At 39.6% G+C, this 18,306-nt stretch overlaps 1 protein-coding gene across 1 annotated transcript in view; it reads right to left on the bottom strand.

Annotated features, from left to right (window-relative positions):
- The window catches only part of CUBN (cubilin), a 149,848-nt gene that overhangs the window by 45,169 nt on the left and 86,373 nt on the right, over nt 1-18,306 (bottom strand). The window contains exons 35-48 of the mRNA XM_075492710.1: nt 17,051-17,179; nt 16,644-16,776; nt 14,238-14,443; nt 13,355-13,536; nt 11,615-11,804; nt 10,328-10,525; nt 9,851-9,997; nt 8,780-8,970; nt 8,317-8,500; nt 6,799-6,973; nt 5,562-5,740; nt 3,651-3,860; nt 3,213-3,353; nt 1,291-1,472 (exon numbers count right to left, since the gene is read on the bottom strand). Of these exons, the coding sequence (XP_075348825.1) occupies nt 1,291-1,472; nt 3,213-3,353; nt 3,651-3,860; nt 5,562-5,740; nt 6,799-6,973; nt 8,317-8,500; nt 8,780-8,970; nt 9,851-9,997; nt 10,328-10,525; nt 11,615-11,804; nt 13,355-13,536; nt 14,238-14,443; nt 16,644-16,776; nt 17,051-17,179 (2,447 nt within the window). The remainder of the gene's footprint in view (nt 1-1,290; nt 1,473-3,212; nt 3,354-3,650; nt 3,861-5,561; nt 5,741-6,798; nt 6,974-8,316; nt 8,501-8,779; nt 8,971-9,850; nt 9,998-10,327; nt 10,526-11,614; nt 11,805-13,354; nt 13,537-14,237; nt 14,444-16,643; nt 16,777-17,050; nt 17,180-18,306) is intronic.

Below are 18,306 nucleotides of genomic sequence, written 5' to 3'. Positions count from 1 at the left end.
TTGATTGGGAAAAATACTGTATTTTAGCTCGATATTTGTATCTTCAGTCACTTAATAATGCCAGCTACTGATCATATTAATTCCATTTCAAATGATCGTCTTTGTATTCTTGTTAAAGCCAATATCAGCTTTATCAAAAAACTCCTCCAACATAGTCAGTGCTGGTGGGGATTTTTAATTAATTCAAACATTTCACTTTTTGGTGATCCAGATGTATTTTGCTCAGTTTCTTTCATACAGCCTTTAGCCTAGGAATTAATTTCCTTCTTTCTACTATTATCTCAGCGAGGCAGAAATGATGTTTCCCACTGAGATTTGGAATATGTTAGAGTGCTGAAGGCACAAAAGCTGGCAGGACAGATCTTCCTTTAGGAGATCGTTACTTCATTAATCGATAAAAAGCCATCTAGCTCCCCATGGTCTGTCTAAAGCATCTGTGAAGGAAAACCAGTGGAAGTTCATCTACAAATCACAAGGGAGAGCTACTTCACCCCCTCACACTTGTGCATGGGCTAGCTTCTTATCATACTAAAGCTAATTCCTGTGTTTGCACTGCTAATCTGAACAAATGCGAAACTAAACTAGATCTCCCATTCCTGCAATTTCATAGAGGAATTATGGTTTTGAGGCATTTGTACATCTGACCAGGTCCAGTTCTGTGTGCCAGGTTTGACTGTTTTTTTGCACTAAATAACCAAAAATCTAAAATAACCATGATAAAATAACCAAAATCTATCTTTTTGGACATGGGGAGCAATAAAGAGGTAGAATTTCCCGGGTTTTCCTTATCTTTTTTTCAGAACATGCAAGGTCTGACACAGTAGTAGCCATTTGTTGCAATTTCTGGCTTTTTCTCTCTTTTTTTTTTTTTTTTTTTTTTTTTTTTAATTGACAACGATAAGTAACAACAGCAGTAACAACCTCCAATGTCAAAAGAGACCTGGAACTGACTGATGGACTTTGTGTCCACAGAGAAGAAACAGTGAAACCTTTCAAAAATCCCAGAGGTTTTTTCCATAATTGATAAAGAGCCAATTCCAATTATTTCTTCAAGTCCTTCCCTCTGCCTGGACCATAATTTCAAAATTTCTATACTCTAAAACAAGCAGATGAGTTTAGACACCCTACAGAGCTAACTTTCTCTCATTTATCTGTTTTCCCCGGATTAAATTATAATTTGTCTTAAAAACAGATGTAGACCTATAAATGACATTTCAGCTCTATTATGTCCATTAATGCTCCATAAAGGGATTAGGAAGAGCATTTTCTACCTTCACGCCTGATACTCACAGCCATGTAATCTGATGAGCACCTCCAGTGTTCTTCCGTTTTCATATCGTTAAAGATTAGAGTCACACGTCGGCCTTCTTCCACTGTGATCCTCCATTCACACACTCGATTATGTGGGTATAGGTTGGGATAGTTGGGTGAAGTAAATGTTCCAACAGGGGCAGTAAAATCCCCACCACATTCTGAAATACCCAAATATTGGAACACTTCTTAGAGTAAAGCATTGCTTATAGAGTTATAGCAAAAAACCATTAATAATGCAAGAAGAGATCCTGAGAGCTTGATTTGATGTGCCTATGCTGTCCATATGTTTGTCTAAACAGCTACGTTTCTGCCAGTCTTTATCACTCAGCCATAAATGTAGTTGAATATGAATTGACTATAGCAGCTCCTTTTGGTCTAATTATTAATATTCCCTTCTCTGAAGGGCTCATGCCAGGCTTCAGAAATCTGAGTGACCCACAGGCTTTGATGTCAAGCAGTACAAGCCTCTCACTGTGGCAGGATTGAGACATTTCTGCCTTTCAGATGACCGGGCAGAGCTACACAGAACAAGCAGGGTCTTAGGTGGGTAATGATGAAGGATGTGTTTTTCCTCTGCTGGTTAACAGAGGTAGATAAAAAGCTTTCAAGGATTTTAAGCAACACTTTTTTAGTACAGTTATTTTGTGTTTCTCCTATCTTTTTATGAATATCAAATTGTGTTCTGAGGAAAGAACACTAAAGGTCTTGGGTATAGAGTGCATTTTTCTTCTGAGACTAATGGTATAAATTTACTTACACTTGGTTTCTTTTTAAAATACAGAGATGTAGTTTAATGGAGTGCAGTGGGAGAGTTAGTCCCTTTCCTCACCCTCACAGCTTCCTGCAGAATAGTCTAATCTGTGCATCCACCTGCATTAAATTTTTGCTAATACAGTTTCTCTTCTATGGTTGCATAACAGGGTCCTACAAGTGGAATAACAGTCTTTTGGAGTTTGTTTCCCCCTCTGTTATTTTATTGCAGAAGCAAACACGAAAAATAAGGAAGCTTTCAGCTGAGCTTTTAAATGAGCTGGAAAGAGTTAAGAAGGGTTAGGAGGAGACTTTTCAAGACCACTACCACAAAGAATTTCTTAAAAAGTAGCCATATTTTGGCAGGACAAGCATTGCATGGGCGCTACAGAATGTGAAAGAGAAGTGTGAAGCAGGAATAGGTCTATGTCCTTAGTCCTGATCAGAGCAGCTCTTTGAAGTCATTGTGCTCAGGACAAGAGGCACAAATTGAAACACATGAAATTCATCCTGAACATATGAAAACACTTTTTACTGTGAGGGTTATTGAACACTGGAATAGGTTGTCCAGAGAGGTTTTGGAGTCTCTATCCCTGGAGACATTCAAAACCCGACTGGCCACAGTCCTGGGCAACTTCTGCCTGACCCTGCTTGAGCAGGGGGGTTGGACTAGCTCATCTACAGAGGTCCCTTCCAACCTCAATGGTTCTTCAGTTCTGTGATTCTGCTTAAAACCTATTGGTTAAAAACTATTGGTTTTAGGGATATTCTGTCCCTCTGAGGGGACAGAATAACATAAAGGAAAATCACACTTCCTCCTCATCAAGAGGGATGTGGGGAGGGTATGTTAGGACATCCCTGAACTGATTGCTGTAGAGAAAAGGTGTGGAAGACTGTGCTTCATTGTGTGAGACCTACCACTGATGGCAACATCCATTATAGCAGGAAACTGCTTCCTCTCAAACTTTTCAGCTCGGCTAAGTAGTGATCAGAGAGCTCTATTCATACTTCCCCCAGAGTTTAAATTTAAGAGCAAATACACACCACTCCAAGAATAAGTGATCTACAATATATGCTGTACTAGTGCAATTATGGACTGTGATATATGTTGCTTCCCTGAAAGTAACATGCAACCCTAAGAATCCAACCTTCAGTACTGGAATCAAAGTGCAGTCTGAATCCTCGGGCATTGACTGATCCATCAGTGACAAATTTGACATAAGCAAAACTGTCAGAGGTGTCCACAGCATCAGGGAGAGTATTACCACAGTACCTGCCCAACAAATTTCCTGCAAAAATCAAATAAAGACAATTTTATATCAATGTATTGTTTATATTTATATTGAAGGATCACTTTCCAATTTAACCAGACAGGCAGGAGTAAATTAGTAAAATCAAGTTATTGCGGGCAAATAGAAGGGGTTTATTTGCCTTACTTTGCTTCAGCAAGCGAGGCAGACAGAAGCAAATACTGTATATTGAAAAGGCTCACTTTGTACCCAAAGGGAAATGCTTTCAGGAACCTCTGGTGAGGTTTCATAGTAGTACTAGGGAAGGGAAGACAAACACTGAAATAATTCTCAGACCAGAAGCGTTGTATTCTCGGATCTCCACAAAGTCATTTGTGCACTTGGAGGAGTTTTGAATGTCTAGGCCTTCTAGTCTGATGGTAAGATAGTGGCCCCTGGGACCCTGCAGAAACCATTCACACAGCAGGTTGTCTTGATAATGAAGCTCAGGATACCCCATGCTTTCAATGATGCCAGTTTGTCCTATCACTGTCCCACCACAGGGAGCTGCAAAAGGAAGAACATTGCTTCGTTGACTGAAGGACCTCAGAGAGATGACCTTTCTCCTAAACAAGACTTAAAGCTAAGGCATAACTGACTTGTTCTATAACTGTGGTAATAAAGCAGGAATTGCCTTCCAGTTAAAAATCTTCCACATTCTCCTTCTAATTCAACCAGTCCTAGTTTGTTTTGTTTTCTTTTTGCACACCCTCTTCCATTGCAAGCATCCCTTCCTCTTTGTCATGTCTCATTAATTTGAATAAACTCACAGATTTCAATGTCTATATCTAATCTCTACCCATGTTCATATTTACCAAAAAATCTTGGAACGTTGTATCAGATAATTATAAAGAAATTTAGTTTGCTAGATGTGGATCTAAATTTTTCATGACTGACAAAAGCTGACTGCTGGTTTGGGCCTACAGCTATGGTTCAGGCTCCTCTTTCCTGCAGTCCCTTCCTGCTCACATTCCACTCCTTATGATGCTTTGGTAAGGGATCACCGCACAATTCGGGAAACAACTATTTATTTTTAATTTTCTCTCTCTGAAAACTCATTTCTCAGTGATACCTGCAAACATAAGTTCATAACACTAACGGTTACAGCAAATAATATTCCCAGGTGGAATTTATTGTATTTTATGGTGTATTCTGTGTGTCTGCTAGTTACAATCTTTTCATGGCAGTAACAGTTCTGTTCATGCTGTCTGCTCTTCAGAGTGATTAATGCTTTGTTCCAGGATGACTGGCATACAGCTGAGATACTGTACATCTGTTATGGATAAATATAAGTTGTAGCTTCATCTACTAACAATATTTTCTTGCAAGTTGCTTCAGTTTTCACATTCAGAAATATAATAGCACACTATATTGGATTAAGTGTTTGAGACCTAACACAATCAGCAAAATTCTGTGTAAAGCAATATAGCCCACTACTTTGCCTTTGAGAAATGAATGGTCCTAGACTTTCCTATATGAGTGACACTAACATAATAGCTGCTATTCTTTGAAGATTATTAACATTATTAAAACCAAAAAAGGAGCATATTTCTGAATTTGATCAAAGACTATTTTTTTATTTAATTTTAAAACTTTGCTAGTGCTTTCTTATTCTGTTTTTGCAGCTTGAGAGCAAATAATTTTAAAGTATTTCTTTTCCCAGCTGACCAATAATGGTTCTTACTCTTCCTTTTTCAGTCTATTGTTGTGCTGCCCCTGTTTGTCTAGCAGCATTGTTATTATAGATTGATTTACATTTACATAGAGAAGCTCCTAATTTGTTCTTCTCCTGCCAACTCTCAGCTGATCTTTGCATTCCCCTTCAGGATTCTGCTCATGAAAGTGACACTAATTTTGCATGCTGAAAATCAAATCATGTTACATGACTTCATCCACGTCAACCTTTTTTTGTACTGCCCCTTTGATAATTGTCTTTGACACTAAGTTATCCAGTCTTTGTTTCCACTGGTGCTGATCTATGAGCACTTTCCTACTCCTATTTCCATAATTTTCACCTCTTGCTAGGTGCAGAACGTGCTGATGTTAACCCATATGATGATTCTGACGCCTTAGCTCTAACACTAATTGAAAGAGGCACATATCTGTCAGTCTGCCTCATAGGCATGATTTGAGCAATACTACAAAAGCCTGACACTTGAGAGCAAAACGTTCTCTAAAATCAGAAAAATTGATAAATGCAAGCATTACCGATGGAGTATTTAGCATTGAATCCCACATGTGTGGCACTGCTGTCAGACTTGAACCTCAGGTACATGACAGATCCTGAGGATCTCTGCAAGCCTGGCATCAAACCTCCACACAGCTTGGCAATGATGGGGGCAGCGGAGTCGGCGCCGTTGCGTAGCTCTAGGTAACTGGAAGTGCAGCTAGAAGACAAGATAATTTTCTATTCAATGTATAGCAGTAATGGTTTGAACTCATTTCAGTATGTGCACAAAGCCATGAAGCTGTAGTGAATTAGATCAGTTTACATGCAGCATGACCAGGACAGAATCAACAAGTTCATAATCAATGATAGTTATGTAATATTTGAATCAAAAGAAGTGCTAGAAACATTGAGAAAGATTCATCCCAAGCCCACTCTATGATCAGATCAGATCTGACAGAAGAAAGTCCTAGGGAAGGGTATGAACAGCACTGATAAAGTAGTTGTGACCATCTTCAATATGTACTTTTTGGCAGCATTCAGATTCAGCAGATATTCCATATCAAGTCTCATTGACGACTGTTGAATTAAGGAACAGATATAAAACAGATGAAGGGAGTAAAATTCAAATCTGGGGGCTTACTTAGGGGGGCTTACAAAGACCCAAAATATCTTAACTAACAGCTTTGCCTTCAGAATGGTGCAGCATCCTGGGAAGCCAGAGAGAAAGGACACCTTTGGGATTCTCCATCCTGCATCATTTTTTCTGGACATGGTCTCACAGGTGAGGGTCACCTTTGGTGTATAGTGGTCCAGCCCCAAATCAATGAAGTTACATCAGCTTGAAACTAGGCCTTGTTTTGGGCTTCAGGCCGGGGGTGCAAAACATGCAGACCCATTGCAAATCAGCAGACAGGCAGTGGAGGAAGGAGACAAATTGTGGTGGTAATCCATTGGACTTAAAAGCACTTGAGAGTCACAATGACTGAAAATCTGAATATGAAAGGACTAGAGGGCACAGATTTTACAGAAGGCACCTTTCTACCATGGATGCTTCCTCTCTGTCTGTTATATTCATTTCTATCATGCACTGCAAAGTCCTAGGAATGTATACCAGTGACTTGATAGTTCCAGTGATCTCTCTCAAAAATTTCCTAATCACTTTTGCTTGTAAATCTGGAAGTGCACTCTGGAAAGAATTACAGAAAGTGACAGGGAAAGAAGAATCAGCATAGAGTCTCTGAAGAAACACAGGCAAAATAATGTGGATATGTATACTTTGGTGAAGGTTCAATATAAAACTGATCTTCAAATTGCAGCTCTACTGCATGTCCATTAGGAGCAGTTATGGTCCAGACACAGTCAGCATGCAGGGGATAATTGCTCGGGTAGTTGGGGGAAGACGTATATCCACTGGGGTTGAAATCATTGATATAAATATTCCCTCCACAAGCTGGGAAAGAAAAGATTGCCAATAAAAAACAACAACATGTCAAGGAAATGGGTGAGGCATAAAAAATATGAGTCATCACTATATTCCAACACAGTTTCCTTTTGGTGTCATATAGTTACATCAAAAACAAATGCATTTTACTGCTTACTGTGGGAAAACATTTTAATGCAGTAGAATCCTATGTTCTTGTGCTCCTGCTTACCTAGCCCTTCTCACTTCCAAATGTTCAAGGCCTTGAATTAAACTGCTATTAGTTCTTCCTTGGATTGCTTCTAAACCAGCAGGAAACATATTTCTTGCCTTGTTCCTACCCCAGTTCCGAAGAGCTAGAAAGCCTACAAGTCAGACCCATCAATGCTTCTGTGAATCATTCCCTACTTCTGCTTTCCAAAAATTGAAATGTCTGTTTGAGACAATAATGAATATGTGTGAGGAATGCCAATCAGAGCAAACATGAGGATTTGTTCAGGTCCTTTATCCTACAAAAATATCTTTATTTTGACCAGAACCTTTCTGTCAAAACCCCCCGCTATGTTCTAGCAATACTGGTAAACATAGGTTTTTAGTCAAGTGTCCTAAATTGAAGTGGTAGAAATACTATTGTACCGTTTCGCCCATTCCCTTCATGAATCCCCTACAGTAATGCTAAGAATGATTCTTTGTGGCAGCAGGGAAAAGTAGGCAGAAAACAAGCACTTACAAATTTGAGTAGATTGACAGGTTGCTGTAGTTGTGTTTAGTTACACTGTTTAACAGGAGGTCTCCTGGTGCCCCAAGTGGCATGTGTCATGAATACAGTGGAATAACTGCAAATGCCAAGTCCCTGATTTACCCCTGGGACCCGAGTCTCCATTTTCTTCATTCTTTCAAAAAATGTCAGCTCTGGCAGGGAATGTTACTTTCTCAGCTGAGAGAAAAACTTGTGAGAAATATTATCACCTTTCTTGACACACCAGCCTAAATCATTCCTGACATAATTTAGCACTTGCACTGGGTACTATCTGTTCAAAATAATGTTCTTGTTTCCAGGGTTTTTTTTCCTTTCCTGTATGAATTATGGACATCTCTTCCTAACTATAGATGCTACTTCCCTGCCAAAGGGTCTGCCATATGCTTTTTTTGCTTTAATATCTCCAGATTCCATGACCTGGAGCTGGTGCTCTTTAAAAAGGAGAAATTTGAGAGTAGGATCAGAAGTCATGCACTGAAGAAGGAAACAGGACATTTTTGCAGACATCTGATTTTACCAGGGTTGGGACTTATAACAACCACCTCCTTTAAGAGGACAAACTCCAAGTTATATCTATTGAGTTGCAGAACTTACATTTATTTCCTAGACCTACCTAGACTCTTAGCCTCGTATTTCAGTTTGAATCCTTGACCCTCATTCCTGCTGTCAGAAATGAAGTGGACAAACAGCTGATTGTCTGTGGTGTACATGGTAGAGATGGGGCCGCTTCCACAAAACCGTCCATTCCCTCTTCCAGACACCAAAGGTGGGGCAGCATTATCTAATCCATTCTTCAGCTAGAAGAGAAATTGCTAACATCAGTCAAACAAACAGCCCTGGAATGTAAACTTTGAGCACACACCATCTCAAGGCTTCCAGCCATGTGGGAAAACAATAACCTAGTGATTAATTAATGCACAGCAATAAATAAGAGAGAGAGAGAGAAAAAAAATCTCTGTGGTATTTCTCTTTGGTATTTCCACCCCCTGACAACCTGGCCTTACTGACACTGAAATCTATAATATTCAGTAGCTTTAATAGCTTTGAGGATTTGGTGACCTAGCCAATAACCTCACCTCTACATAATCGCCAAGGCTGCAGGAAGTATCCTCACTCTTAACCTGGAAAGGCTGTTCAAAATGGACAGCAATGATAAATCCAGAGGTTACCACTACATGCCAGGAACAATTCAGATTAGGAGCATAGTCTTGAGGATAGTTGGGGGATGTTATCACACCCCTGCTTGTGTGCAAATAGCCTCCGCAACCTGAGAAAAAGGAGTTGAAGCAAAGAAGAAAACATTAGTGTCAACTATTCACATATTCATTTAGAAAAAACCCCAGTCTCCTAAAAGGAAGATGTGACAGGTAAAAGCAAATGTTGAAGCAAGTGTATGAAGAGTTGAGGGGCATAGAGCAATGCACACAATGAATGATCTCCCGAATTCAAGCTAGTGGATTGCAAGATGACACACACCAAACATCTTGACAGTGAGACTCAGTTTTCAGACTTAACAGATGAGCAAGCAGGCAGTTATGCCAAGGACCTCCCATGGCATGAGCATTTTTACACTCTCTGAGTACATTGCTTCTAGCCATGGATGATACCACTGTCACCTACTCAAGCTGCCAGTCAGAAACACTTCCCCTGGCTGCCCACTGTTATCCTAACACATTCCTTGGTGCCTCAGCCCATTCAGGAATCTGTGATCATCCCTGGGTGCATGTAGGAGGAGTGCCACTGGAAATTGCTGATGTTCCTGCTGGAACTTACACAGCTTTCCGCATCTGTCTCTCTCTGTTTTGTGTCTATGCTTTGAGTCATTTATTTCCCTCTCTTAGTTGTGCATTCTTTCACCCTTCAGCTGAGCTGTTACAGACTTAGCTGTACACTTTTCTTACTTCTGAAATGCGACTGGTCTGGTTGAATCATACTTTGTTGTATTGTATCACTGAGAAAATAGCAAATTTTACCTTTGCAGAGTCAGACATTTATTAATGCATATTAATGAGATGTGAATAATTGGCCTGCATGATTAATTAGGTAGACTGTAGACAGCTGTTAAAAATGCCAAACTCTTCTTTCCTTACCCCATTGTTAGCAGCAAGGCAGACATTTGTCTGGGGGAGAAGAGAAACAAATCTTACTTTTGTGATAAGAGGCATTAAACCCAGCTCCAGTGACACTTGCATCTGATGTGAAGTGGATGAACATCGCCTCTCCAGTTGATCTTATTGGCCCAGGAGGTTCTCGTCCACACACAGTACCCAGCACTGGAGAAAGACTAGTGTCTCCTGAGATCAAAAGAAGAAATGTTAGTGTTAATACCAAATCAGTTCACATCTGCCCATTGGTTGCTGTGGCTCACACTTTCAGGCAGCTGCTTTTCAAAATCTTTAACCCCTTACAGAATGAGAAATATTTTATAGGCCACCAAATATTTTGCTAGACTTTGCTAGATTTATTTTAACTAGCAGAATGTCTCAGCTAGGAAGCATACTGATTTAGAGCATGCTCCCCTTGCTATCTAGATTGCTTAAGCTCAATGGACATGAAAATTCCAGGTACTGGGACCTTGGGTATCTATTGCATGCTGTTGGGGTAGGGCAAGATTGGCTTCTCACCGTCTTGGATAATAAGTTTGTCATAGTGGCATGAGCTGTGAGATTCTATGTCTAGGGCCAGGATATTGAACTCCACAGTGGATCCAGGAGCTCTGATAAGCCACACACAGTCAGCAAAATTTCTGTAATTCATTGGCCAGCCCGGTGAGAAGAGAAATGAAGGTGTTTCTTCAGTTGTTACAGTCCCTCCGCATGCACCTGTCACGTACAAGAGGAAAAAAAATGAAAGCATCCTCTTTTTAAACTGAACACTCCCCTCATATAATTTAAGATGACAGTCCTATGACAGTCCTATAATTAAGCACAATGGGGGCACAGTGATGATGTGTGTAGTCACAAGAATGCATTTCTTCAAGCACTACTTCAGTATGGACTGGGAATACAAAATCTGAAAATCCTGACCTATAAGGAAGTTCCTGTGCTACCTGGTGCAGCAATGATGTGACCTATTTTACCATGAGGAATATCTAGCAAAAGACCTAAGAGCATCTACCACAGTTTAACACAGGTTGCACATCAGAAAGGAATGTGCATGCATAACCAATAATACATAAACAATTTAGACCCTCTTGAAATTGAACTACTTTTCTTTCTTCACTCTTAATGTCTCCGCTATAAGTTTAGATCAAGATGGAATCCTTGCTGGGATATCTAGTGGCTCAGTGCTCTCCCAGCACATTAACCCATTACATACTGCTACTATCCTGCAGAGCCCCAGGGATTCTTAGTCCCTCTGTCCCCAGAAATCTGCCTTCAGATTTAGAAAGAAGACATTGCACTAGGTCCTAGTTATTCTAAACTTTCGCTTGTTGAACTTGCTCAGAGAAAATCAATGGTACAAGAAGCATATGCCTTCTCCTTCCAGGAGCTATTTGTCAGAGGTACGTGATCATACTGAGCATATTCTCTTTATTTATGGATATGAGATGCGTTATAGTGAAAGGTTTCATATCACAATGGCCAGTGAGTTCAGAATGGTATTTCAAGAGGGATACTTTTTCATGAAAGCATATAAAATGTTTAGCTTTCATGAAATACCTGTGTAAAGAAAAATGACCTTCTATCAACATGCTTATTTTTAAAACACTGTAAAACAGTATATACAGGAGTCCCTAGAAATTGTTTAAAAAAGCTATTAAAACCTTAATTAAAATGTCAACGAAAGCTTTCCCTCTGTTAATAGCCAGGGCTTCCTCTGGTGGTGAGGTTGGTTTGGAGCTTTTTAAGTAAAGCTCAGTATATCACTGCCTATATCACTTTTAACCATGCAACCCACTGAAAACCTACCTCTAGCAATGGTGCGTGTAACAGCAGAAGCATCTGCTGCATACCACTCCAAAAGAAAGCCTTTTCCAGTCACAGATGAATCTGACTGAAACTGGATTGTCATCGAACTGCCAGAGGATGCAAAAGAAGCAGGGTCTGCACCACAGTATGTTGCAATAGGACGAGAATGAATGGTGGGCCCATCATAAACCTGCAGAGAGAAGGAGAATGGTGCTGTTCCTCACACAGGCAGATTTTCATCCACCCCATTTCCAAGGAGAATATTACCCTCTTTAAATGAGTGAGGGATCTTTCAGCAAATCCCAGTTACAGACAAACCTCCCTTACAAAAAGCAGAACAAAATCTCCCTTTCCATTATGTACTGTTAATTGTAAAGCTTTCACAGAAGAAGGATGTGAATGGAAGCCACCAAATTCAGCTCATTCCCCATCACAGGGCTGCTCTCTGGGGACATGGACTGGCCTCCCACATTAAAAAAGTCCACTGGCACAATCTTGTTCCTTGCTGAGGAAAAAACCAACACGATTAGCAGGAAAAAAAGGCATTGTTTTTCTTTTTTTTCCCCCTTTTTTCCCCTGAGGAACACATATTTTAAATTTTATCAAATAAATATGCAATATTTTTTTCATTTTATGTATTTATAAGCCAAAATCTTGGCTGGTTAAAAGATGCTTCTCTTTTGCCACCTTTCAAACCTATTTGTGCTCTTGTTCTCTTCCCTCTAGTAAAAAACGTCTGGTAGAGAAAGCTAGGAAATATTAAATAACATTAACATTACATTGAAGATCTGATCCTTGAGTCAAGTTAAAGGTCAGGCTGATTCACACCCACTGAATGTCTAGCTGATTTAAGAAACTCATTTTGCTTTCAGAGGGACAGGCAAAGAAAGGCAGGCTGAGCTAGAAGAAAGAAGATGCCATTAAAATCTGACACGAGATCAAAGAAAAAGTTGTATTTCCTTTTTGAACTAATATTAAATTTGGATATCAGTGAATTAATAATGAATTGAATATACTGAATATATTGAACTTGTATTAACTTTCTTTTTCCCAAACATGAAAGCAAAGGATAATTATTGAATCAGCTGGTTAAAAAAAAAAAAAACAACAACAAAACAGACAAGAAGAGATTTACCTTATTTAACTAAGTAGTTATGTTTAGCTAAGTTCAGAAAGAAGTTGTTGCCTCTATTGCTCCATTTTGCTTAGCACCATGCATGCTGTATTTTTTAGCCTGGTAGAAAGGCTAGACTGTATTACAGGAGGGTACAGAAAAATAATCAAACAGGAAGAAAGAGGTACCTTCCTACTGCCAACAGTAAATTATTGATCCAGAGAGCAAAGAAGGGGCAAGTAAAGGATTGTTCCTTGTAGGATTTTAAAATAACCTTATTTTTAGAGGCACTGAGATGTTGCTGTCACTGTTGTCCTCAACTGAACCAGCACAGAGCAAAGTTCAATCTGGTATCTGACCTGAAATTCTTGGATCTGAAAATTCAGGATTGTACCACTGTGGACTTATTTTTAATAAGTTTCAAACTTACAGTTTGGAAATATCTGTTGGGGAGCCAACGAGTATGTAACCCATCCTATAGCTAATAATTATTAAAAAGACGACATAGCAAAAGCAATAAACCACACTAGATCCTCGGGAATTCTTCCCATTCCTCTTGTAAGTTTCTCTATTCATCATTTTATCAAAGTTAATTACAATAAAATAACTTCTCACAATGAAATCACCTTTAGCTTGTCATAATGGCATCTGTGATGATTTTCAATATCCATCTGCAGGATACGGCCGTGGATGACTTGTGAAGCATTAACGCTTATCCGCCACTGGTAATTGGAATTGTGAGGGTAACTTCTGGGCCACTGTGGTGAAGCTATTTGTCCTCTGTTTCCCACAATGTCATTTCCATACACTGAAAACCAAAAAAGAGACAACTAATGCCTCTAATTCACATAGATTAAAAGAAGCATTGGGGCCCAGCCTGGAATATAGCTTTCATTTCAGCCCATCTGACTTAATTTACTTAGGACTAGACAGTGCTGTGAGGCATAGACTTGCGTCTCAGACAGTCCTAGGACGCACATCTAATTATTTTCTTGTGAGGGATGCAGTGTGCCCTTATCTGGAGGAAATTACCCATTCGAGCCGTGTGGCTCTACATGTAGGAGAGGTGGGAAAATGGCACATCTAAATTTCCCCTTGACTCTGCCTACTTCATGTTCATTTCTTCCCAAGAAACATTAAATAATAAAATGATTTTTTTTTAATGCCTTTGTGTGTTCTGGTGAAAAATGGTTCTGATTTGATTGAGCTCTGACCTATTGATAATTCCTTTTGAAAATGAGTAGTAAAAGTCTCAAAGTAAGGAAAATCATTAGAAGTTTAGCTTACATAATCAGAATGGCTGTGGATGTTTAGCTTCAGCAGTCTGTTCATGCAGCAAGTCGGACTGATGTTTGCAATGGTCCCTTGCAATTTTGGATCTGTCACAGCCTTGCTGTGAATCAACAAGCATTTTCTAATAGACTTTGCAGAGCAAACGTTCACTTCTTTGAATCATTTTGGAAGTGTTATGAAAGAACAACAGTTTTCAATTAAATATCATTTACTTACAGTGAGAGAATGTGGCCCTGAAGCCAACATCAGTGCCTGAGTTGTCTGAGACAAATTTGACCCACAGGACATGTCCAACAGTAGACATATAATTTGAAGTCAAGGAGTTCCCGCAGAATCGTCCTACCGGTGTGCCTGTATCGTTCCCTTCACGAATCTCCAGGTAATCTTTGGTGCAGCCGCTACTATCTTCCACCTGAAACTCTCTGTTTCAATAGCAGTAGAAGAGCATTAGCAGGCATATGACTGACACATACTTCAGAGTTTGCCCTGCCAGGCCACAAATCCCCCTGTAGCTGGTATCCTACTGTAACAGTTAAGAAGAGGGCAGCAACAAAACCTTCCAGAACCCAGAAGTCATTGCTCATTGCCTGGCAGTGCTACTGATACAGGGCTCTCTCCTTTCTGCCCCCTTATTTTACAACAGAGCTTCAGTTTGCAAAGTTATAATTTTTAAAGAGTTCTCAAACCCTTGTATTATTTGTTGGTCCTGCAACAACAACCATGAAACACAAAAAGCCCCTGATACAGAAAACAGATTTTTTAATATAAGCCCAGGTCAGACTGTTTACTGGGTGCACATCTATTGGGTGCAGAGAATACTTTTAGCCTTACAAATCAGTCTGCAGCCCCTTCATATGTGTATTATTTCATTACACTCTCTGGTGAGATAACAATTTCCAGAGGCCTAGATTAATTTGTAGTTAACACCTCAGAGCTCAGAAATCCCTTAGCAGTTTCTCCAGAATTAGAAATATTACTGCTTCTCTGGCCTCTCTGAGTTTCACATAGCTGGGTGCACAAAATAATAATAAGGATTGCTATGAACTCTTCTAAACCAATTTTTACCTTAGAAAAGGAATGGGATTTTGTAATCAAATTATAAATTCTAAATTATTGCACCAAGCTGAATGCTACATATATTCTAAAAATCATTATGTTATTCTAAGTGAAGTGCTTTGATTCAATCCAATATACTTTTCAGAAGCAGGCTATGAATATAGTAAAGATTCCAGAGAGTGCCTCTTATAGCCAATGCCCCAAATATTTATGCTTTCTGATTTTCTGGTAACAACTCCTCCCCTTCAGTCCTGAATATAACCATATGTGATCAGTGTACGCATGCTGTGAAATGATTCCAACCACTCATCTGGATATACTTCAGACTAATTTAAAGCTAACTCTCAAATTGCAATACAGGCATTTCTGTTCAGACTGAGCTGAAGAAAATGAATGCCTCATGCCAACAAAACTTTATAAACCCCTAATATTAAATAAAATAAATACTGCTTTCTAACCCAATTACTCCATGCTTTCCAGTATTTTCAGCTTGCCTTTCAGCTATGTGTAACTGAAGAAAAAGAGTTTAAATCTACTCAGTGTCACTTTATATAACTGAATGTATGTTCCACTGATAGTTTCTGCTTCACACTAGATTTCTGTTTCTGTTCTGAAAAGTTGTTATTCATTATTTTGTAGCACATACTTTGGAAAATGTTTTCAGGCTGTAGTACTTTTTCTCTGCTTTAGTGAGTAAAGGAAGATAGAATGTCCTTTTTACTGAGTTAGTGAATCAGTACATGCCTAACAAATTGCACCTTATGCAGTCAGCATGTTGCTGGGCAATTTTTCCTTTTGTCCTGATTAACTGTAAATGTAGGTTTCAGAATGACTTTTATTTTCCTGCTGATTCGTGATAAGTTTTGCAAAGGGTCAGTGCTCTCTTTCTTGGCAGCAGCCACTGTTTGATGCTGGGAAACAGAGAGGCTCAGAAATCCACATCATGGGTAAAGAACAACCTAACCACCCTAGTAAAGGACTCCACATTGTTCTGTGGATCACACATGACTTTCCTGTCAGAAGTCTTCAAAGGAAAGTTACTTTGCTGAAGGGAAAATTAATTTCCTTCCGATACTCTCCTGGCCCCTGTTGTAACTCCACGGCTATAATTGTTGGAGAAATTTTGAAGATTTTAATATCAATTTTAAACCTACAATCTGTGGAGTATCTGGGCCCCTTATATAACTCAGCTATATAATAAATACTACAATGAATCTGGTAGTAAGGAAATAGTAGGAATTTTCTTTGTAAAGAAAAGGCAGAGCAATGCTAAATTTCCTTTTCTTGTTTATAAGTGAGTGAGAACTGGCTTCTTCAGCAATCCACGTTGCTCAAACAATAAACCACCTATTTATATAATGCTGTATATGCCTTTATATAGGCAATAACTAAGACGGGAGAACACTGATTGAAAGCTGCCACTAGCCACTGCTGTGTTCTCTTTCCAAGTTACTCTAAAAACATGTTTCAGCTTTATCGTCTGGTAATTACATTTCCTAAGGAACACAGAGCATCCTTCTTCAGGTCTGTTAAAGGCTGAATAATAACCCCTGGCAATGCATTTACATGAAGGACAGCTGGAGCCGGTTGCCAGGGGAGCTGAGAATAGTCCAGACACACTCAGTGTTCAGCGGATATGGCTCGGGATAGCCAGGGCTGTTGAAAGCTCCTCTGTCCATGTGGAAAGTACCCCCGCAGGCTGCAACAACAAGGAGACAGCAGAGGCTTGAGAAGGATGACATAAAAAAAAAATACCTTGACAGAGCCAGAGCATTTGCTAATCAAGAAAGCATTTCTCCTTTTCTCCTTGTTCTTTAGCTTGTTGATATACTTGCTGAGACCTTGGCCAAAAAGAGGAAGGGCAATAGGGGATTTTATAAGAGGGAATGTCAGAGAGACAATGAGATACAGGATCTGTTGTTTTTCTTAAAAGTCGGAGGTATAAGGTAGCAACACCTGTCATATCAACTTACATGATGATGATGCAGCATAGGTGGCATGGAAGCCCCTGGCAGTAATGTTGTTGTTGGAGATGAAGTTCACCACCAAGGCATTACCAAAAGAAGTGATAGGATGTGGTATAGTAGTGCCACAGTAACGGCCTGAAAGAGAACAAGCCAGAGAGAAAAAAAGGAGTGTTCAGCATGTAATTACTATTGCTAATTTAACATTTGGGGTTAATGCCTGACAGCATCCAGGAGTAACATTTGTTGCTTACAATTGCAGTGGTTAATTCAATCTACATAAACATAAAATACTCTATTTCATTAGCACAGAACTCAAGTCTGGTGGCAATTTGTTTTAACAGAGGAAGGACCTCCTGCTCTCCAGATACCCTAGTCACTGGCTATTCTGTGATGGAGCTCCTTTGTGTTCACCCTATCCAGAAATTACAGCCTAATTGAAAAAAAATCCCATCAAATATATCCGACAGTAGTTTCCATTTCACTCAATTGGTTTCTGATGAAAAAAACAAGTGACAAATAACAGACCAGTTCTTCTGTAATGGATTGTAACATGGGGATTAGGAATATGAATCATGATCTAGCAGAAAGGCATCTGACAGCGAAAAGAAAGATAGCAGCTAGTATCCTGGTCCTCTTGCCAAGTGAAAGCCAAGGGTAGGAGACCAAAAACTGAATTCTGCTCTTAGTTACAAACCATTTAAATTGAGTGCAGCCCCACTATACAGCATATACAAAAGTATAATGCAGCATATACAAAAGTAGAGTAAGGGAGAGCATAATCAGGCACAGATATTCTTAATTTCCCAGAAAGGAATTTGAGGCAACCCTGTGACTGTGAGAGGAGTCACGACCATGCTGTGGCCAGGGCTCTCTCATGGCCTCCTGGCAGTACGAGCACTGAATTTTGCTGCTCCAGGCTGCTCCTGCCACTTGAAGGTGATGGCTCTGGACAGAGAAGTTGGGAAAAAGCTGTAGAAAATTCAGGAACAAGCAGAAAATCAGGCTTTCCAGGGCTGGAGAAAAATCCATTTTCTGCTCCCAGAAATCCATGGCTTTCTTCACCTATGTTTAGAGTGGACTGTGCTTACGAGTGTGGGTTACATTATGTTTTTGTACAGTTAACTGGGAATTCAGTTTAAACTGAATTGCTTGGTTCCCAATATTGTTCAGTTGAGGAGGAAGGAAAAGGCAGCTGCAGTCAACTCCAAACTGCAGGTTAGTAGGAATACAGTCAGAGCCTGGGAGGACTGTGCCATTCACAC

The sequence above is a fragment of the Mycteria americana genome, chromosome 2 (assembly GCF_035582795.1).
Source record: "Mycteria americana isolate JAX WOST 10 ecotype Jacksonville Zoo and Gardens chromosome 2, USCA_MyAme_1.0, whole genome shotgun sequence".
Classification (NCBI taxonomy): Eukaryota; Metazoa; Chordata; class Aves; order Ciconiiformes; family Ciconiidae; genus Mycteria; species Mycteria americana.
The sequence above is the reverse complement of the archived record's forward strand: the minus strand, read 5'-3'. Positions and strand labels throughout refer to the sequence as shown.